Source organism: Medicago sativa, chromosome 1 (assembly GCF_051527215.1).
Source record: "Medicago sativa cultivar Bolivia chromosome 1, Bolivia_mono, whole genome shotgun sequence".
NCBI classification, from domain to species: domain Eukaryota; kingdom Viridiplantae; phylum Streptophyta; class Magnoliopsida; order Fabales; family Fabaceae; genus Medicago; species Medicago sativa.
Window position 1 is genome coordinate 18358257 of NC_140749.1, and position 23012 is coordinate 18381268.

The 23012-nt window shown below is 35.2% G+C and overlaps 1 protein-coding gene and 1 pseudogene across 2 annotated transcripts; both read left to right on the top strand.

The window, feature by feature from the left end:
- Positions 1-2930: 2930 nt before the first annotated feature.
- LOC146953306 (protein WHAT'S THIS FACTOR 1 homolog, chloroplastic-like) lies at positions 2931-5381 on the top strand (annotated as a pseudogene). The gene is made up of 2 exons (XR_015009699.1): positions 2931-3168; positions 3793-5381. The product of XR_015009699.1 is annotated as a protein WHAT'S THIS FACTOR 1 homolog, chloroplastic-like (transcript).
- A 1540-nt stretch (positions 5382-6921) lies between these two features.
- On the top strand, positions 6922-7690 carry LOC146953307 (uncharacterized). Its single transcript, XM_085708550.1, has one exon. It carries the CDS (start codon positions 6922-6924, stop codon positions 7393-7395), a length of 474 nt encoding a protein of 157 aa, XP_085564676.1. The 3' UTR covers positions 7396-7690.
- Positions 7691-23012: the final 15322 nt, after the last annotated feature.

The following is a 23012-nucleotide window of genomic DNA, read 5'->3' on the forward strand; positions in this document are numbered from 1 at the left end:
TTTGCAATTATTTAACATAACAAATTCCATCTAAAAAAATGCATCGCACCAATTTCATGCCTTTTTTATCCTTATTTATTAATTTTATTAGGTCTGCATCAACTTAACCTAATAATTTCCCTCTAAAAATTCTGCATTAGATTAGCAGCAATTTAACCTAACCAATTCCATCTAAAATGCAGCGCACCAATTTAAACTAACAAATTCCTTCTAAAATGCAGCAATCCTTAATATTTCTCCTCGCTGATAAGCTTTTTATTCATATCCTGTTGTGTCATCGTTTGTATATATCTATTGTTTCTGTAGACTTTTTTTTTTTTTGACAAGTTGTTGTACACTTATTAATGATATTTTGTTTTGTTACAGTTATTAATGATATATTTGTACTATATTTATAAACAATAGAGGATTTTAGGATGACTTTTGTTATTCAAACTATACCTTAAACAATTTTGTTTGTTACATTTGAAATTCATAAATATTTATGCTTATAATTTTAATCTATTTAAACTTTTTTTATATAAAATATCGTTCATAATCTATATGTGTTAGCGTAATAAAAAAAATGAAAAGACGGCTATGTGAATGTCCATCTTTCCACACGTTGACATAATGTAAATCAATATTTTTCTAAATTAAAAATAAATCAAATTATTAAGTGGTATATCCCGTGAAAATAAAACTATCACATACCTCCCTAAAAACAAAAGAAACAAAAAACTATCACATTCCTTAAAAAAAAAAAAAAAAAAAAAAAAAACTATCACATGCTTGAAAAATTCTATAAAAATCCTAACGAATCTTTTTCATTTTTATAAATCCTAACGAATCTTTTTCATTTTTATAAAGGAACGAATATCTTAATATATATATATATATATATATATATATATATATATAAATGTTAGATATTCTCCAATCAACCTTAATTAACCCTAATCCCGCCCTTTTTGGCGGGTCTAAATATATTTTTCTTAAAAATTGTTTTGACCCATGACAACACCTTAGAGCTTTACCACTAGACCACTAACATTTTTATTGAAATATAGTTGCTTCTAAAATGGATATGCAATCTTAAAGGCATTTTTTTTAAGCCACTAACACTCATTTTTATTGTGTTTATTTTCATGTTTGATTAATTTCACATAATTTAATTTATGACTTTTATTCCATGTTCATTTTTGTTGATGCAAACTAATGTTATAATTTTCTTTTTTGAGATTTTGCATGTCGATCACTCTCAAACATCACTTAGTTTCATTGTTTCTATTACTTTGAATGTAACTCTAAAATTAATAATATAGTCACTTTGATGCTTATATAAGAAACTCTACAAAACACGTACATCGTACGGGTTAGAGTCTAGTTATAGATTAAAATAAAAGTGATTTTGACATAAAATAATTTAGAGATTATTTTTTAGAGATTTAATAAAAAATTAGAATTTATTTTGTGTTTGTTTATCGTAATAAAAATCACTTTTTTTAAACATAAAATTTAGTTTGTTTGAATACAACTATATAAAAAAGATTTTTTGTTACAAAATTAGAGCCCGTTTGTTATAGCTTTTTTAAGAAAAAAATCACTTATTTTAAAAAAATAATCACTTTTAACATTTTTGCATCCGTTTGTTACAGCTTTTTAAAAAACTAAGAATCTAAAAAAAATCTAAAAACAGCTTCAAATGAGAAGCTGTTAAGAGCAACTTCTCAAAAAATAGATTTTTTTTAGAGGAGAGAGAAAATATTATTTAAAAGATTGAACTAATTTTGCAACAAAAAATCCCTTTTATATAGTTGTATCAAAAATAACTAGATTATTTGTTTAAAAAAAGTGATTTTTATTACGGTAAACAAACACAAAATAGATTTTGATTTTTCATAAAATCTCTAAAATATAATCTCTAAATTAATTTATGTCAAAATCACTTTTATTTTAATCCGTAACAAACGGGCCCTTAGTTCAATATTTTGAACCATACTTTCTCTCTTTTTAAAAAAAAAATCTATTTTTTTAGAAGATACTCCTAACGGCTTCTCATTTGAAGTTGTTTTTAGATTTTAATTTTTTTAAAATCTATAACAAACGGATGCAATACTTTTGAAAGTGATTATTTTTTTAAAATAAGTGCTTTTTTTCTTACAAAAACTATAACAAACGGGCTCTTAATAATAACTTCTCAAAAAATTCCTTCAAAAAAAAAACTTCTCAAAAAATAGTTTTTTTAGAGGAGAAAAAACATATGTTTAAGCTACTGAACTAATTTTGTAACAAAAAATCTTTTTTATATAGTTGTATCCAAACAAACAAAATTATTTGTTTTAAAAAAAATTATTTTATCACGGTAAACAAACACAAAGTAGATTCTGATTTTTCATAAAATCTCTAAAATATAATTTCTAAATTATTTTACGTCAAAATCACTTTTATTTTAATCCATAACAAACATACCTTACTTTATTTCATGTTTCTCCAACATATTAATTTACCTAATTAAAAAATCGTATGAGTCACGGTAAATCATTATGTACTTAACACGAATAATTCCAATGATATATTTTTCAAAAACTAAAAAGCAAAACATCATGGAACAATGCAAGAACGTTTAGATAAAATGATAGAAGTTACTTCTAACTTAGGCCTCGATTATTTTAATTTTTCTAAAAAAATCTATTTTTTTCTTAAAAAATCACTTTTTTTTTTATTTTTAAGTGTTTGTTTAGAATTTTTAGAAAAATTATTTTATAAAAAAAATTATCTTGACCCTAATATGAAAAACTATTAGGATTAGTTTTTTTCAAATTATATGTTTTTCAATAATAAGGAGATAATACATGTACAAATTAACTCATTTAAAAAAAAAATAGATTAAACAAAAATAAATTCAAAATTTTTTTAAAAATCTCTAAAAGAAATCTATTTTCTTTTTCCAAGTTTGAAACAAACGCACCCTTGATCAATGTCTGACTTAGAATTTAGCATTCAACATACATCAACATTAAATCGTTTCAGGCCGCCATCTCCTCCGCCTGCAACCTCTGCTTCTTCCGCCGCCGCCCTGGTAATACTCCATCATTGATCTCTACTCATCCATCTGAACCACCTTCATCTTCCAAAAACGCTTCCTTTCCACTGTCATTGTCGCTGCAGATATAAGCCCCAGACCAGGTTGGTTCGATTACTTTTTTACCTTGCCACGGTTTTGAGATTTTTCATCCTTAATCCTTTCAATTTTCTCTTGTTCTATGTCTCTTTGTTTTAGCTGCTAAATTTTTTATTCCCAAGTTTTTTTGATTTATGGTTTTATGTGTTGTGTTGTTTTGCTACAAACATTAATGCTCTGTTTGATAGAAAAAAAAATAGCGAATAGTTGATAAGCTAGCTTATAGGAGCGGATAATTGATAATTATAACTGATAAACTAGCCGATTGAATAGCGGTTGAACTAGTTTAGTAATACGAAATGACATAAAAATGAAATGTTTAAGTGATATTTAGTTCTTTTCAATTAAGATTACAGGGGTAAAATTGAGATAAATAATGACAAGCTACAAGCTTTCGGCTATAACCTACTCGAATTAGCTTATAAAAAAAGCTATAAGTTAATCAAAATAAGCTATAAGCTCGTTAGAAAGTGACCATTACCAAAGAGGTCTTTTTTAGTCAAATGAGCTTATAAGACATAAGCTATAAGCTCAAAAACATGTCTTACCAATTAGACCCTAAAGCTTATTTGTTCTTTTCTTAGAAAACAATGTTGTTTAAGGTTGAATAACCATTTCTTTTGTTCTAGCTAAAGACATGTTCTCCAAGACCAAAATCAACACTTTTTTCTGCTACTACCTCAACAACAATTTCAACCTTTACAATCACACAAGATCTATATCCAGTCTCAAAGTTGTATGGCGCAAGGATCCATCTCTAGACCAAGCCATAGAACAAGATAAACGCTTCAAACAATGTTTCCGCGTCGTCAAAGAAGTTCTCAACGAACCAGGTCAAGTTATTCCTCTACGCTACCTCGAAAAACGCCGCCAAAGGATGCGACTCAAGGTTAAAATCGACACCTTTTTGAATCAAAACCCTTTTTTATTTGATGTCTACTATGATCGCATCAAGCCCAAAACCGAGCCCGTTAAATTTCTCCGTGTCAGCGATCATCTTCTTCAGTTTCTGGAGGAAGAGAAACGGATTTACAAGAAGAATGAACCGTTAATTGTTTCCAAGTTGTGTAAATTGTTGATGATGTCAAAGGATAAAGTTGTTAGTGCTGATAAATTGCTTCATGTGAAGAGGGAATTTGGTTTCCCTAATGATTTTTTGGTTGATTTGGTTCCTAGGTATCCGGAATATTTTAGGTTAACTGGTTTACCCGGCGAGGGAAAATCTTTTCTTGAGTTGGTTAATTGGAATCCTGAGTTTGCGAAATCTGTTGTTGAGAAAAAGGCTGAAGAGGAAAGTAAGTCTACTGGGATTAGGGTTAGGCCTAGTTTCAATGTAAAGCTTCCTCCAGGGTTTGTGTTGAAGAAGGAGATGAGGGAGTGGATTAGGGATTGGATGGAGCTTGATTATGTATCTCCTTATGAGGACGTTTCTCATTTCGAGCAATCTTCAAGAGAAATGGAGAAGAGGTCTGTTTTCATGAATTGCTTTCTCTTTCTTTGTATAAGAGGATTCCTGTGCCGATTCTTGGAAAGTTTTGTGACGAGTATAGGTTTTCGAATGCTTTTTCAAGCGCTTTTACAAGGCATTCTGGTATATTCTATCTGTCGTTGAAAGGTGGGATTGAAACTGCAATGCTGAGAGAAGCATATGAAGGGGATAAGTTGATTCACATTGATCCATTACTTCAGATAAAAGATAGATTTGCTGAGTTGCTGAAGGAGGGTTGGCGACAAAGAGCGGAGCACTTGAAGTTGAAACAAGAGAAAATTAAGCAAGATATGGAACTTGTGGCCACACGAGTTACTGAATAATAATGTACAATCAGCGTGTGGATATATATGAGGACCTTTCAATTTGGAAATTTCTCTGGAGAAAAAAGCTTGATCATTGCTTATGAGTTGAGTACATTTCTCCTTACTTTTAGTGATTGTTAATCTTCAGACGCATCGGTTAGTTTAGAGAAAATTGAATGGGTTGCCTGTTAGCACCTTGTTAGTAAAAAATGCATAAGTAATATGTTGTTGTCTTATTTTTATTATTTCTAGATATCAAAGTTTTTTTGTCCATGCTATGTTGTTGAGAAAAATTTCATGTTTACTCTAGGGTAGAGGAAGATTGCTGTTTAAATGATACTCCGTTTTAAACAGGGATATTAACGGTCAACCTACTTCTGGAATTACCGAAGTCTAAGTATTGCATGCATTACATTCATTGAAATATTATAATTTCCATTTTAAGACTATTACTTGAAATTGTTGGAAGCTGAGTGCTAATTTAATTTCAACTAACAACGTCTTGTAGGAATGCACTTCTATCATAAACTTGCCCTTGGCGATGAATTGAACTGTCTAACTATGCACTTCATCAACATATGAAATAAATGCATGAAAAAATATAGAAGCTAGGCTAACAAGGAAGGAGGTTGTGAGTGGACTTAAATTTGTGTTTGTCTAACTCATTATGTTTTGGAATTTTGGAATTTAATGTCATGGTGCTCCAAAATTCAAATGATCCTTTTGGTTTCAGACCAGTCCGGCATTGAAGTTCAAATATGAAAACACTGAATTTCTGTTGATGACATGTGATGTTGGATTTCCTCTTATAATTCAAAGTGAAAGAAACACACAATTATATGCAAATTATGGATGAAATGAGCTGCATTGTTGGATGATGACCGAGTTCTGCATCCAAATCATCTAAGAGCAGCAATGAAGTATTTACTTTTTAAAACATTGGAAACAAGCTGAGAAAAGGTGTAAATACCTTAAATTTACCAGGGCACCATGAATATGAATTTACAAAAGCTGGTGTACCCATCTGTCTTCTTAGTTCTTACTTCCATTTGTAGATTCTAAAATATTTACAATTTTTTATTTTTGATATAATGTGATGGCATGTATTATCAATTTTGATTTACAAAGGAATAAAATTAGAAATATTTATGTCTGTCCTTGGCTCAATCTTTGAAGTTATTGGAATGTTGAAGTAATCTGCACTTTGATAGACATTGTGAAAGCTATGTACAATATCATCAAAACTTTGTTTATGTGGTTACTGTTGAGTGTGTAGGTGAAGCATGGATTTTTTATTTTTATTTTTTTTAAAAACTATGGACAGGGAAATTATTATTAATTAAAATAGCACCAATGGTCATTTTTACAATCGTATATGAGGGGATTTAGACTTTGTTCTCGAGGTTATTAAGTCAAATTATTACCGTTGAGCTGACATCTCACAGATAGGACGTGAGCAGCAAAATTAAAGACCTATTTTTTTGAAGGATCTAAAGTTTATTTGTTTTTTAGACATTTGTGTGTTCACTTGCTGTTTATCGTCTAATATATGGGACTTTTTGCTTGAAAAGTCTGTTTTCCACTCATGTAAAATATAGGTTTCATTAATTTGCACTAATCTGATACACACATTTCCACACTTCTCAACATTGTTAAAAATGTTGTTCAAAATATTGTTCAGGAACAATGTTGGTGGCCTGAACCCCGATTTAGTATAGTTTGTTCTTACCCACAAAGTCATCACACAAAATGGATGAGAAATGCAACCAAGCAATGCTAACCTCATTCTCTTGGTAGTTACATTTTATATATTAGCAATTCACCTTATCAACAACCTACTGGAAACAAGTTAATGAATTTGTAAGTATTTAAGCAATTCTACTTCTAAGGAGCCAGTATGAACATTAATACTTTCATGTTCAAATATATTAGCATAAGAGGAAGAAACTAGAAAGAGACACAATATGAAGAGAGTCAATGTTTTTAAATCACTTACTCTGGTTCTCACATTTCTTGCATTTGCGCCGAAAATGGAGAGCGAGATCATACCACCAGTTATTCACCTGCCACCACCAGCCCTTCGTCCACTTTGTGCACCCCAACTAGCACTAGTAAGCTATGCTTGTGGAATGTTACCTTACACTCCAGGATCACCATCTTCTCCGATCCGACCTCCACTCTCTCCTTCATCCTCCAATGACGATGAGGGGCACCAGAGTCACCACCACCACAACCATCACAGGCACGGCCATAGACACCGACATCACAATACCGCGCAAGAAGATAACTGTTGCCGGTGGGCTAGAGAAATGGACAGCCGATGTGTGTGTGAGATTTTAGTCAGGTTGCCTCCTTTTCTCACAAGACCTCTGCATAAGTACTCAGTCGTCTTTGGAGAATCTTGTACGGTCACTTACTCATGTGGTGGACCAATATGATAGGCAAAATTACAAATGGTGATGCCCCAAAAAAGTGTAGTAGTGGAAACGAATCTGATGTTGTTTCTGGTATTATGGGTTCAAGTTGTGGTTATCTTTTCTGATTCATAGTCTTGTTATTTAGCTAGCTGTTGTTGATTGTTTGACTTAATTTCCAATTCTTGTGTGGTCAGAGGTTGGAGAAAAACAAAGTGAGCTGTAGCACTCACATAAAATATAGTTGTAGGCTTTGTAGCATGATGGAAGTATACTTATCGATATAAAAATATATTTACTCATTGAAATTCATATTTAATATATTATGTGCATCTCAGTGACTTTCTCATAATCACGATAAGCCACTATGATTTTGTAAAAGTTACAAAGTCACTATGATTCAAACAAATCCACCTTAATACCAAATATACACTATGCCATTGTAGGCTTTTATAATAAACTTTACATATCACTGTGATTATAAAGCTATTGGTAAACAGGCCAACTTTACTACTGAACTAACAAAAAGACCAAAAACTTTCAGCTTAGTACATCATCATTACTCTTACTATATTGTGAAAATCTCTTTCTATGCCAGTAAACAGATAATCTTTTTGCACTAACATCATCAAATGCAGTTCACAAAAAGGAATTGTTTGTTCTTCTTCTCTTTTTGTAGGGATTAGGGAGGTTAAGGCATTTACTTCACATTTTTCCTGTGAACAATAACAACACAAACAGTATGACCCTCGTAATAGTGAAAAGGAAAGAATAAAAAAAGTGTACATATCTCCTTTCCTATGCGTAACACACCATTGAGTGCGCTACTGTATTGGATACATTATCATTCTATAGAATGCCTTATAGGGGACATATGCAGAGAAATGGTTCAAATGCTTACAATTCGAAAATGCCAACGAGTATACTTGAGCACTAAGGAAATAAATATAACAAAAAGTTGTTTTCAACATAAAATCACTTTTTATGTTTTGTTAACGAGTGTTCCAAGGACACTAGTTAATTAGCATGATCTATTAAATAAGATAATAGTGTTCCTGTAACACCGAGTTTTAGCATGCTGTAGTACAGCATAAGACAAGGTTTTACTCACTATACACGATAATAATGTCCATGCAACACATTTTGTGTTAACTTTATTTTTTCTTCAAGAAATTTGATGTTAACTTTAATCCAGTGAATGGTAGTTATATAACCGACTGTAACTATAAAAGACAATGAAAGCATGAAGAGAAGTGATATTATTTTCATAAGAGAAAACAATTTTCAGTTTTCTCATAAAAGAGCAGTATCTTCACCAATCACCATCATAGGATACAACAAAAAGAAGGTAGAAAGACGAAAACAATTGCATAAAAGTATCAAGAACATTATAGAAAGGGGAAATTGCACCCACCTCCCTTGAGTTTTCTTTAAAATACACTTACACCCCCTCTTGTTTTTAAATAGACATTTACCTCCCTTATTTATGTTTGCAGTTGACATTGAGACCCCTCCCACTTTAACACCGTTTTGTTTCCGTTAAAACCAAAAGTCCAAAATATTATCATTGTTTCTTCTTTTTTGATTGAAACACCCATTGTTTTATTCAATGATACAGTATATGGGGAGTGAATATTTTAAACTTGTTTCTTCTTCTATAACCGTCGTTGCAACTTTTCATTTTCCATTTATGTTTTCATTTTTTCTAAAGTTTAAATTAACCCATATCTTCTTATTTTTTCTAAAGTTTAAATAACTCACCGTAAGAAAACAAATTGAATTACCCTTGCATCTGAAATTTGATGAGATTTGGTAGGAATTGTATGGTGATAAGGAGATTTTTTTTTTACAGAATATGGTGGTAAGGAGATAGCTAGTATGCAAGATTAGAAATTTGAACCTGCCTATTAATAAAGTCAAAGCATCCATCTATAGCAAAATTCCTCTAAAACAATTTTTTCTACTAATTGCTGTCTCGTGTTTTCACTAATTCATCTATGAATCTACCAATTTAAAATACAATCTTCTTTCATCTTCTTATGTTACGATTGAAGGTGAGAAAAACACAAGAAGGGGGGTTGAATTATGTTTTGAAAAATTCTTCGTTTCTCCTAAAAACTGAACACACTGATCAGAAGCTAGGTGAGACAGCTTCTGAAGTGATAATCAGAGTCTAAATGCAGCGGAATAAAACAGAGAGAGAGAAGAAGAACGACACAAAGCAATTATACTGGTTCCTTCCACAATCCGGAAGTAGTCCAGTCCCCCTTGCACTTCCAAGGAGATTTCACTATGAGTAATATCTGATTACAAATGCTCAAGCACACAAGCAAGAGACTTCCAATGCTCAAGCACACAAGCAAGAGACTTCCTTTGCTCAAGAACACAATCAAGAGACTTCCTGCTCAAGCACAACTGCAAGAGACTTCCTAACTAAACAAAATTACACAGAAAATTGTTTAAGGTTGAACACTTGATATACAATCAGAGGTGCTCACAATACAAATCAGATACAGACTCAATGGACTTAAGAATTTCTAAGATATGACTTTGAGACACAGAAATTCTAAGTGAATGCAGAACAATTTCAGCAGAGGTTTGGTACTTGTGAAAATCTTGTGAGTCTTTCGTTCAGCGTTCTTGCATTACCAAAACTCTAGGTCTTCACTCCTTTATATAGAGGTGTGAAAGAGACGTTGTGAAATTGCCAGCACACCAAAGAGTCGTTAGTTGAAGCTTGATCTTTCACCAATGATCTTTTGCCTGATTTGGTTGTTGTCCTATGAAGAACCAATTTGAAATCCATTCCTTATCCAAAGGAACATATATGCAGGCGAGACCGTATTCTGGAGCTGTTTTCTTGTCTTGAAGCGTGGACACAAAACAGAGTAGTGGAGAACGTGGTTGTACAATTCGTACAAAGTACAATGTCAACGCTTTCGTCCAAAATGCAAGCACAAGCCTTCAAACACCTTTGAAATGACCGTTGCAAAATTCCACTAATCCTTTGTTTGTGTTTTCGAATCCAATGGACAGCTTTTGTATTGATAATTCTTCAATTCTAGAATCTTTTGCAAATCCAGTTGAGATTCAGCTTCTGGTGAAATAGCTTCTGATGAGGCAGCTTCTGATGATGCAGCTTCTGATGAAGTGACTTCTGCAGCTTCTGATGGTGCAGCTTCTGATGATGTGGCTTCTGGACCTCTTGTCTTCAGAAGCATTCTTCTTCAGGAGCAGCTTTACTTCAGGAGCGGTATTTCTTCAGGAGCAGCTTGACTTCAGGAGCGCTTTGCCTTCAGAATCATCTAAGCTTCATTTTCTTTTGCTCTTTATTTGCTCATTCAGAACCAACCAATGATGTAACTTTTTAATTATGGTCCTGTACACTTGAACAAATATTAGCTAGTCCAATTTACAATTTTTAATACCTTGTTATCATCAAAACTCTTTAAGGTTCATTGTTAAACACATTTTGTTCCAACAATCTCCCCCTTTTTGATGATGACAAACAAAAGTATTTAAAATTGATCAATTGTTGTTAATCTAATTAACAAGTTGACTTTGGGGTTCTGAGGTTTGTAAGCTCAGAATCTGAGGTTTGTAAGCTCAAACTCCCCCTGAGTCTGATAGTCTTTAAGGTGAGGTTTGTAAGCTCCCCCTAAGTTCTATCCAGGTTAGTTAAATTCATTTTTCGCACAATAAAAAATATCAGAGCTTAAAAACAAAATTGAATCATTGAAAGAATTAACTTATAGATAAGAAGAATGGTTCAATTAATTTTACTTGAATTTTGATACTCCTTCGTTCGTTCATAGCTTATACCAATAAGGTAAAAAATGATAGAAGTTTTTCAAAAAAATTTCAAATGCCATTAATGGGGCTCAGAGCCTTTAAATACTTGTCACATATACTCCCCCTTTTGTCATTATCAAAAAAGATAAAAAAAAATAAGCATAAAAGACAAAAAGATTTGAGAAAAAAACTCAAACAAAAGAGAGTATACAAGAAATTAATCAGATCAAAGATATATAAACATGAATATCTAAAATATCAGAAGCAGCTAAACAGTCAGAATCAGTAAGCATTCAGAAGCAAAGAGAATTAAAACAGAATGGTTTCAGAAGCAAGGACTAGGAATTTAAAACAAACAACAAACAAAAAGAAAAACACAAGGGTGTGCAACTAAGTGTTGGTTTGATGTTGTTTCTTCATCTCCTCCATTTCTTCAATCTTCTTCTGCAACAGTTCTTCAAGCTGTTGTTGCCTCTGGAGAAGAGCCTGTTCTCTTTCCTTAGCTTCTTGCTGCTGCTGTGCCATCTGTTTCTTCAGAAGCTTACACAACCTGGCTTCTCTGGTCAAGTAGTCCGTTTCTGAGAAGAAAGGCTGGTTTGCCAGGAGCAGTGTAGAACTTCTTACTCTGAGACTCTGATTCAGATGCTCCATTAATTTCCTGACAGAAGCTTCCTTGCTTCTGATGCACTTAGCCCTTATGCTTTCAATTAGCTCAGTTGCCCGGTTCTGAAGAGATGCCCAGGAGTCTTCATATGCACTTGTGAGATCAATTGTCCTTCGTTGATCCACAAGATTATGCAACTGACTCAGGATTGTGAGAAGCTCAGAATTAATATATCCAGATTCCAGGATGTTTGAGGGTGGTTGTTCAAGGATTTCAAGATCAGAATCACTGATTTCCAAATCTTGAACAGGGTTAGGAACTGGGATGGTAAAGTGTGTTTGTGTGTTTGAAGATGAAGGCTGGTCAGAGGCAATGTGTGTGGTAGAGGTTGAGGCTTGAACATTGACTAGAGAGATGTCAACATCCATGGGAGTTGGTTGTGGGGAATGTTCAGGTAAAGGATGAAGGTCAGTTTCTGTTGATGGTTGTTGTGGTGAAGTTGATGTTTGAGTGTTGAGTTGGGGGTCAATGGTAGCTGTTGGTGATTGTGGGGGTGTTGTGGGTTTATGTGGTTCGGGTGTTTGTTGATGGGGGTTTTCTGAAACAACATTTTCAGAAGCAGCTGCTTCTGGAGTTGCTTCAGAGGCCTTTTCTGAAGTAGATTCAACATTTTCTGGAGGAATCATGTTGAGAGGTTGAATGTTAAGGGGTTGAGGGTTAAGGCGAAAGATAGTCTCAATGACTTTTTCTCTCTGCACAGCCATTTCAGCCAACTTCTCATTAATTATGTGACCAACTGGCTCATAAGTAGTTGACTGAGAGGGCTTTTTGTTGGTTTTGGTTGATGTTGACATGCTTTTTACTGGTTTTTGAAAGAGTTGGGCTAAGGGTATATCATCATCAGAATCATCAGAATCTGATAATGGTGTGGATGCGGAATCTGATGATATATTAATTACCTTTTCTGGTTCAGGAACAGAATCCTCTTTAACAGACTCACTGGTCATCAGCAACAGTTGCTTGGCTTCTGAAACTACAGACTCTTGTAGCACAGCAGCAATCTCCATAGCTTTTCCAATAGCTTCTGACACAATAGTAGCAGCTTCAATCTTCTTAGAAACATGAGGGAAGTTCTTGGTCCTCCTTACTGCTTACTTCCTTTTCTTCTTTGGTATTGCAGGTTGATCAAGGGTAATGCCAACATCCATGATCATCCTGGAATCCATGTCTTCAATGGCTTCTTCAATAGAAGGTACTGATGAACTACCAATCTTGAGCTTGTCAGTAGCAACTTTTGCCTTTTTAGCAGATTGTTCAACCTCTAGATATTGCTCTGCAGTCATCTTCCTTTTTGACTTTCTGCCTCTGGCTCGTGGCAGAGCACCACCATACATTTCCTCTGGAATATCTTCCAATCTGATTCTCTCATTGGTTGCCTCAAAATGTTCCTTTATATAGTACATCTGCACTTCAATGGGATCCTTCTTGCAGATGGGTGGAAAGTCCTTCATAAGATCAGACTTAACAAGTGATTCACTCAAATCTGTATGAAGCTTGGTGACAGCAGGGATCAACTTCATATTCTTGAGGGTTTGTGCATTAATGAACTTTCCAGTTTTAGTATCAAGCAGCTCATCTGTGAAGGCTTCAGCACTGCTTAGCTTGTCCAAGACTCCTCCTTGATAGAATATTTCTGACAGGAGTCTTCCATAAGGTACCCAGGTTCTATTCTGCAGCTGACTCTGTTTCAGACACTCTATCAAGTATTTGAACATATATTTTGGCACGTTCACTTTCTCCTTCTTAATGAAGTGTTGAAGAAAGACTTTTTGTGCCAAATTGGGTTTCTCACTACCACCACATGGAAGTAAGTCCTCATTCTGAATCTTCAGAAGCAGCTTCTTATCCATGCTTAGATCAGCATACTTTCCTGCTTGCGTTGAGTTGTACAGTGCCAAGTTTACTTTTTCCTTCCAGAGGCGTTCTTCAGCTGTATTTGAGAGATCAATTCCAGAGTATTTTCCAGAGGCCTCTCTACAGAGTACAGCTTCTATCTGCCATTCCGCAATTCTCACTGGAATACCACAAATACTTGACCTGATTTCAATACCTGTAAATGGCTCAAGTCCCATTACTTCTCTGGTCTTCCCTTCCAGTTCGGGATAAATCAACACCATTTGACTTTCTTCAGTTATAGACGCAGCTTTGTCATAAACCTTAGCCCTTACCCAGAAGTGTCTTACCAATGCTTCGTATGTTGGTCCATTCAACATCTTGAAGTAATGCATAAGTTCCTGCTCTTCATAGTAGCTTCTGATCCAACACTCATGGAAGGCGAGTGATTCAAAATCCACCGGATTTTCTATTTGAACCTGTAGTTCCCATTCTTCCAATTTCATGCTTCTTCCTTTGTAGTCAAATTCAGGGACCATCCGTGAAGTAGATTCTGAAACTTTTGAGCTTGATGATGCCATTTGATGATTGACGAAGATTTGAAGAAGATGAAGATTTTAGGGTTCTAAGGTTTGAGAGAACGCGCTTACTTCGCAAGAGGTTTGAGAGCAAATGTGTTTGTTGTGAGTGAGTAGTGTGTGAATTGTCAAAGTGTTAAAAGTAAAACGATTGCAATTCAAAAGAGACAAACAAACATAACATTAATGACAAAATTGGGGGCGCGTGAAAAGTACTTTCAAAGCTATTAAATCATCATTGCCCTTTTAGTTATACACCAACACATACAGGCCACGTAAGAAGTTCACAGAGTAACTACCAAATTAGTGGGCCAGAAGTTACTTTAAAAAGTAACTCCCAACGTTTCCACTAATTCAACTATTCAGAAGCAATAAATCCAGCTTCTGGACTTCAGATGCTGACGTCATCAGAAGCGAGTTTTCCTCAGAACCTCAATAAAGAGCTTCTGATGGACTACTGCTTCTGAACTAACTTCAGAACCTAAAATCCTATTCAGGAGCAAGCAAACATCTAATCAGACACGTAATGCATGTTCAAATTTTTCTTTATGAAATCAAATCTTTCAACAGTTAAAGGCTTAGTAAATATATCAGCCCATTGATTTTCAGTATCAATGAATTGTATATCTAAAATTCCTTTTTGAACATAATCTCTGATAAAATGGTGTTTGATTTCAATGTGCTTAGCTCTTGAATGCAAAATTGGATTTTTAGACAAACAAATAGCAGCAGTATTATCACAATAAATGGGAATACTGTTAGCAGTTATCTGATAATCTTCCAACTGATGTTTCATCCAAAGTAGTTGTGTACAACAACTTGCAGCTGAAATGTATTCTGCTTCTGCTGTAGACATAGCAATAGTTGTTTGTCTTTTGCTAGCCCAGGATATAAGATTATCACCCAGAAATTGACAATTGCCACTGGTTGACTTTCTTTCAATCCTATCACCAGCATAATCAGCATCACAGAATCCAATTAGCTTATAATCTAAGGATTTCCTATAACGGAGTCCAAGATTAGTTGTTCCTTTCAAATACCTGAAGATTCTCTTGACAGCAGTCATATGAGATTCTCTAGGATCTGATTGGAATCTTGCACACAAGCATACACTGAATAAAATATCAGGCCTAGATGCAATGAGGTATAACAAAGAACCAATCATACCTCTATACAGCTTCTGATCTACTTTAGCTCCTTCATCTTCTTTGCTTAAGGTGCACGTAGGGTGCATTGGAGTGTTCATCACTTTACAATCTTCAAGTTTGAACTTCTTCAGAAGCTCCTTTGTGTACTTTGATTGATGAACATAGACTCCATCTTTGCATTGATTGATTTGAATGCCCAGGAAGAACTTCAGCTCTCCCATCATGCTCATTTCAAATTCATCCTGCATTAACTCAGAAAATTCCTTGCAAAGAGATGCATTAGTAGAACCAAATATTATATCATCAACATATATTTGCACAACAAGAATATCTTTCTCAAGGGTCCTTCTGAAGAGTGTAGTATCAACCTGTCCTCTTTTAAAATCATTTTTGATTAAGAAATTACTTAGTCTATCATACCAAGCTCTGGGAGCTTGTTTCAAGCCATATAGTGATTTCTTCAGTTTAAAAACATGGTCAGGATATTTAATATCCTCAAATCCAGGAGGTTGCTTGACATACACTTCTTCTTCTATGACACCATTTAGAAATGCACTCTTGACATCCATTTGATATAATATTATGCCATGATTAACTGCATAGGAAAGAAGTAACCTGATTGCTTCCAATCTTGCAACTGGAGCAAACGTTTCAGTGTAATCAATGCCTTCTTGTTGACTATACCCTTGTGCAACAAGCCTGGCTTTGTTTCTTGTTACTTCACCTTGCTCATTCAGCTTGTTTCTGAATACCCATTTTGTTCCAATAATGTTCTTGTGCTGAGGTTTGGGTACCAGATCCCACACATCATTTCTTTGAAATTGATTCAACTCTTCTTGCATAGCTAGGATCCATCCATCATCTGAAAGTGCTTCATCAACTGTTGTAGGTTCAATCATTGAGATTAGTCCAATCATTGACTCCTCTTGTCTGAAATGTGATCTTGTTCTTCTTGGACTATCTTTGTTTCCAATGATTAGCTCCTCAGGATGTGAAGACTTGTGTTTGAATGTGTTTCTGGGAGGATCTGCTTGATGTGAGCCATCTTGTGCTTTATCAGAAGCAGCTTCATCTTGTGCTTCTGATGTGGGTTCAGCTTCTGGACTATCTTCAGATTCAGCTATCTGATCAGGTTCTGGAGTAGCTTCAGGAACCTGTATCTCTGCAGAACTTTCACCTTGCTTTGAAGTTTTATCTTCAAGCTCCTTGTCATCAAATTTAACGTGCATAGATTCTTCAACACAAAGTGTTTCTGAATTATACACTCTGTATGCCTTTGACCTTTCAGAGTAACCTAAAAAGATTCCTCTTTGGGCCTTGGCATCAAATTTCTTTAGGTAGAGCTTGTTGTTCAGAATGTAACATGTACATCCAAATTGATGAAAGTAAGAGATATTGGGTTTTCTTCCTTTAAAGAGTTCATATGCTGTTTTCTCCAAAATAGGTCTAATATAGATCCTGTTTTGAACATAGCATGCTGTATTCACTGCTTCTGCCCAAAAATGTTTTGGTAAATTGTTTTCATGAATCATGGTTCTGGCCATTTCTTGTAAAGTTCTATTCTTTCTCTCTACAACCCCATTTTGTTGTGGTGTTCTAGGAGAAGAGAACTCATGGAAAATTCCATGTTTTTCACAAAAAGCTTCAAATGGCTCATTTTCAAATTCTCCACCATGATCACTTCTGACTTTCAAAATTTTTGATTCTTTTTCAGATTGAATTTGAGTGCAGAAGCTACTGAATACATCACACGCAACATCTTTACTCTTTATGAATTTCACCCAAGTCCATCTGCTGTAATCATCAACAATGACTAATCCATATCTACTTCCATATAAGGATGCAGTACTCACTGGTCCAAATAAATCAATATGGAGTAATTCTAAAGGTCTTGAGGTTGAAACAATGTCTTTGGTTTTAAAAGATGATTTCACAATTTTCCCTCTCTGACATGCACCACAGAGTGCATCTGAATGATAGTCAATGTCTGGTAGCCCTTTCACAAGTTGTAACTTACTAAGCTTAGAGATTAACCTCCAGTTAGCATGTCCCAACCTTCTGTGCCACATCCATTTCTTATCATTCACTAATAGTAGGCAAATCACCTTCTGATCAGCCAGTTCAGAAAAATTGATTTTATAGACATTGTCAACTCTCTTTCCCTTGAACACAATGGATTTGTCTTCCTTGTTGATTACTGTACAGTTGGGTTTTTCAAAAAGCACATCATAACCATTATCACAAAATTGACTATTGCTCAAAAGGTTATGTTCAAGACCATCTACCAACCATACATTATTAATTGAGGTAGAGGAATTACCAATAGTTCCTGTACCTATGATCTTGCCTGACTGGTTGCCTCCAAATTTCACATTTCCTCCCTCTTTCATTGTTAGGCTGAGGAACATGGACTTGTCTCCTGTCATGTGTCTTGAGCAACCGCTGTCTAGGTACCATGATCTTTGCTTTGGCACTGCTCTTAGACATACCTGCATCATTGACATTTTTAGATTTAGGTACCCATTGTTCTATGGGTCCTGGAAGGTTAGTACTTAAGGCTTTACTCTTCACTTCTTGTACCTTGTGCTGTGAGTTGGGTTGCTTCTGATTAACCATCACCTTAGGTTTTGGTACTTCAGAAGCAGTAACTATCTTCTTCTGAAACTTAGACTTCAGAACCCCAGATTTTGGTTTCACCAGACTCTGAGGAATAGGTTCTGATCTTTTCAGGATCCTGACCTTTGAAGTCTTGGAATCAGATTTGATCATAGCCTTTGACTTAGAGTTCTTTGGCGTTGAAGTAATCTTAGCCTTAGGACTAGAAGCTTCAGGTTCTGATTGAACAACAGTTTCCAACTCAGCCCCTTCTGGTACAAAGAATGTTTTCAGACCTTCCTTGATGCATTCACAACAAGATTTTAGATTGGTTTTCTCAAGTTTCACTTCTGGAAAACCAATTCCTCTGCCGTTGTTCTTGTAAATGCTATAAATCATAGAAGCCACTCTGCTTCTGTCAATGCCAGATATAATAAAATCTTCAAGAGCAATTTCATGGTTACTTAAAGGTTTTTCATTACACTTTTCTTGTAGCTTCTGACATAAGAACCTGACCTGATCTTCATATGTTTTACACATGAAGTCAAAGCCCCTCAGTCCTTGTTCAGAAGCTTTCAGATCCAATAGAGTTGATTTTTGCTGTTGTACCAAATCAGCATATTTTTCTTTTAAATCCTTCAACTCATTGGTTCTTACTTCAAAATGTGTAAGAAGTTCTTTAAGTGACTCAACAAGTTCATCTCTGGGAATTTTGGAATATACCTCGTTTTCATCTTCTGAGTCTGAATCTGATCCAGCTTCTGAAGTTGCTGTTGCTACCAACCCAACAGCTACCTTTGCATCTTCATCAGCTTCCTCTTTATCAGATCCAGATTCACTACCCAAATCATCCCAGGTTCCCATTAAACTCTGCTTAATCTGCTTCTTGAGTTTGCTTGGTTTGAATGTAGACCTCTTTGACTTGTCCTTTGACTTTTCTCTTTGAAGATCAGGGCATTCAGCAATGAAGTGTCCAGGCTTCTTACAATTGAAGCATCCCTTCTGATCTTCTTTCTTTGAGCTTCTGGAGTTACCCCTTCTGGAGAGAAACTTTCTGTTCTTCTTGGCCAGATATTGAAGTCTGTTTGAGAGCATGGCCATTTCAGCAGCATCTGGTTCAGAATCTGAACTTGACTGTTCTTCCTCTTCAGATTCAATCACTTTGAGAGCTTTTGATGACTTGCCTTTGGATGGAAGAGCTATTGATTTACTCTTCTTAGTAGACTCATGTTCATTAAGACTTAACTCATGAACTTTGAGAGAACTAACAAGATCTTCGACACTTAAAGTGTTTAAATCTTTAGCTTCCTCAATGGCAGTCACTTTTGGTCTCCATCTGGCAGGTAAGCTTCTGAGTATCTTGCTTACATGATCAGAAGCAACATAGCTCTTCTTTAGAATCTGTAGCCCAGAAACTAAGGTTTGAAACCTTGAGTACATCTCCTCAATAGTTTCATCATCCTTCATCTTGAATAACTCATACTGATGTACAAGCAGGAGAGCCTTTGCTTCTTTGACCTTCTTGCTCCCTTCATAATTTGAACAGAGAGAGGCAAACATAGCTTTAGCAGTGGATTTGTCACTCATCTTCATATACTCTGCTTTGGGTATAGCAGTGACAAGGGCCCCTCTGATAATATGATGCTTCTTGTAAAGTTTCCTCAGTTCTGGAGTATGTTTCTTTCTATCCACAGCAGCTCCTTCTTCATCAAGGACTAAATCACCAACACCATCTTCCAGAATATCCCATAATTCTTCATCCAGGCTCATGATGTAACTGTAAAAGTTGGTCTTCCACCAAGAGAACTCTTCAGCATCTCCATTGAACTTTGGAACTTTTCCAACACTGGTTTTCTTACTATCACTATAATCATGTGAGACATGTTTATAGCTAGTATCACTAGGACCAGTAGGAGGAGGAGTAGACATGTTTTTCTCAGATCTTTGACTGTTGCACGGTTAAGTGATACACAACAGACCAAGGCTCTAGATACCAATTGAAGGTGAGAAAAACACAAGAAGGGGGGTTGAATTGTGTTTTGAAAAATTCTTCGTTTCTCCTAAAAACTGAACACACTGATCAGAAGCTAGGTGAGACAGCTTCTGAAGTGATAATCAGAGTCTAAATGCAGCGGAATAAAACAGAGAGAGAGAAGAAGAACGACACAAAGCAATTATACTGGTTCCTTCCACAATCCGGAAGTAGTCCAGTCCCCCTTGCACTTCCAAGGAGATTTCACTATGAGTAATATCTGATTACAAATGCTCAAGCACACAAGCAAGAGACTTCCAATGCTCAAGCACACAAGCAAGAGACTTCCTTTGCTCAAGAACACAATCAAGAGACTTCCTGCTCAAGCACAACTGCAAGAGACTTCCTAACTAAACAAAATTACACAGAAAATTGTTTAAGGTTGAACACTTGATATACAATCAGAGGTGCTCACAATACAAATCAGATACAGACTCAATGGACTTCAGAATTTCTAAGATATGACTTTGAGACACGGAAATTCTAAGTGAATGCAGAACAATTTCAGCAGAGGTTTGGTACTTGTGAAAATCTTGTGAGTCTTTCGTTCAGCGTTCTTGCATTACCAAAACTCTAGGTCTTCACTCCTTTATATAGAGGTGTGAAAGAGACGTTGTGAAATTGCCAGCACACCAAAGAGTCGTTAGTTGAAGCTTGATCTTTCACCAATGATCTTTTGCCTGATTTGGTTGTTGTCCTATGAAGAACCAATTTGAAATCCATTCCTTATCCAAAGGAACATATATGCAGGCGAGACCGTATTCTGGAGCTGTTTTCTTGTCTTGAAGCGTGGACACAAAACAGAGTAGTGGAGAACGTGGTTGTACAATTCGTACAAAGTACAATGTCAACGCTTTCGTCCAAAATGCAAGCACAAGCCTTCAAACACCTTTGAAATGACCGTTGCAAAATTCCACTAATCCTTTGTTTGTGTTTTCGAATCCAATGGACAGCTTTTGTATTGATAATTCTTCAATTCTAGAATCTTTTGCAAATCCAGTTGAGATTCAGCTTCTGGTGAAATAGCTTCTGATGAGGCAGCTTCTGATGATGCAGCTTCTGATGAAGTGACTTCTGCAGCTTCTGATGGTGCAGCTTCTGATGATGTGGCTTATGGACCTCTTGTCTTCAGAAGCATTCTTCTTCAGGAGCAGCTTTACTTCAGGAGCGGTATTTCTTCAGGAGCAGCTTGACTTCAGGAGCGTTTTGCCTTCAGAATCATCTAAGCTTCATTTTCTTTTGCTCTTTATTTGCTCATTCAGAACCAACCAATGATGTAACTTTTTAATTATGGTCCTGTACACTTGAACAAATATTAGCTAGTCCAATTTACAATTTTTAATACCTTGTTATCATCAAAACTCTTTAAGGTTCATTGTTAAACACATTTTGTTCCAACAACGATTCTATGAGATGAAGAAATGTAATGGATCAAGTTCAAGTGTAGAGAGAGATGAAGAAGCAATTGAAACATAGAAAATAGGTTTGAATTTTAGAGGTATTGAAGATGGAAAATTTGTAAACGGCAATTAACAGAGTAAAGCAGGAGGGGAGGTGAATGTTTTTTTCAAACTAAGGAAACCAATGCCGCAACTTGAGTTTTCAAAACCATTCATGGGGCATCCCATGCCGCAACTTGCTCTTCATAAGGCCTCGTTTGACAGAATCTCATGACAGACTTACCGTATTCTCATCTTACCTTCTTGTAGTTGAACTTTACATACTTACTAGTAGACTTACCTTCCGTCGTACCATTACCATTCTTAAATTAATCCCTGAGCAAATCTTGAACTCCCATAGCATGCTCATATTGCACATCGTGCATACTTTTCTTGAACATCCTACTTTGCATCTTCGTTTCTCGCATACTATGCTTTGCTTAATCTTACCAATGCTAGCTCGTTAAATTTTCTTCTTGAAGAAAGCTTCTTTAATTTGCACACGGGTCATTGGTATTGATGCTTCTTTATTATATTTAAAATATTGAATTTTGGGTCTTAGTCGTTACCATAAAATTCATGGAACGAGTTGATAACACAACAGTGTCATCGAGTCGTGCTCCAACTGTTCAAATTATTTTACATGTGTGGTAATCGACCGGTACCTACATAATTCCATTTTAAAATTTATGAACACCGATTCCAATCATCCATATGCATATATCTTTTCTAAAATCTTATAAATTTCACAAATATTGAAATTTGTCATGATAACGAGCCTTAGTAAATTAATTAAGCAAATCATAGATTCGAGGGGTAATTAATACTCCACAAAACCTGAGAATCTTGTGATCAAACATAACTCTTAACCGTATTGATTTTCGTTAATAGTTGCTCATGCCTTTTCCTTTGAAAATCTTAGAATGTGATATGCATTCATTACTTGATGTCATAAAAAGGTTTTTGTTGCATAATAAGATTGTGAAGACAACTCCCCATTAGCCACTATAGATCCTAGGAACGAATTGACAATTTTTGAAAAACTCAAATTTCGCTCCAGGTTCACTATTGGCGAGTTCCTTCAGCTCAATTTTCCTAAAACATTCTTCACATAAAAATTCTTATTCCTCCAGTAATCCAATGCATATCATTCATTCCTATCATCGTAAAATATTCTACAATACATGCACGGCAACCATTAACCTATTTCAATACAATTCTCGACTCGTCGAAAATCAACGCCTTCATCCTGACGACATAAACTTTCGCTTAAACCCTTAACTTCTTCTACTACGAGTAACTTGCCTCGCTACATTGCAACTTATCGCACTTTCATAACACCAGAACCTTGTCCACTCTGAGCTTACAAATCCATAACCTCATTCACATAACTCTACTTCTGAGAGTCTACTAACTCCGTTCACATATGTCGACTTCTCCTTATCTTGTAGCCTTGTACTTATATTCCATAAATATATATTTCCTTTCCATAACACAGTCTTGCTCCAACAACGACTCTTACCGAATCTCTCGGTCACTTTTAGACATTTCCAAAATCTC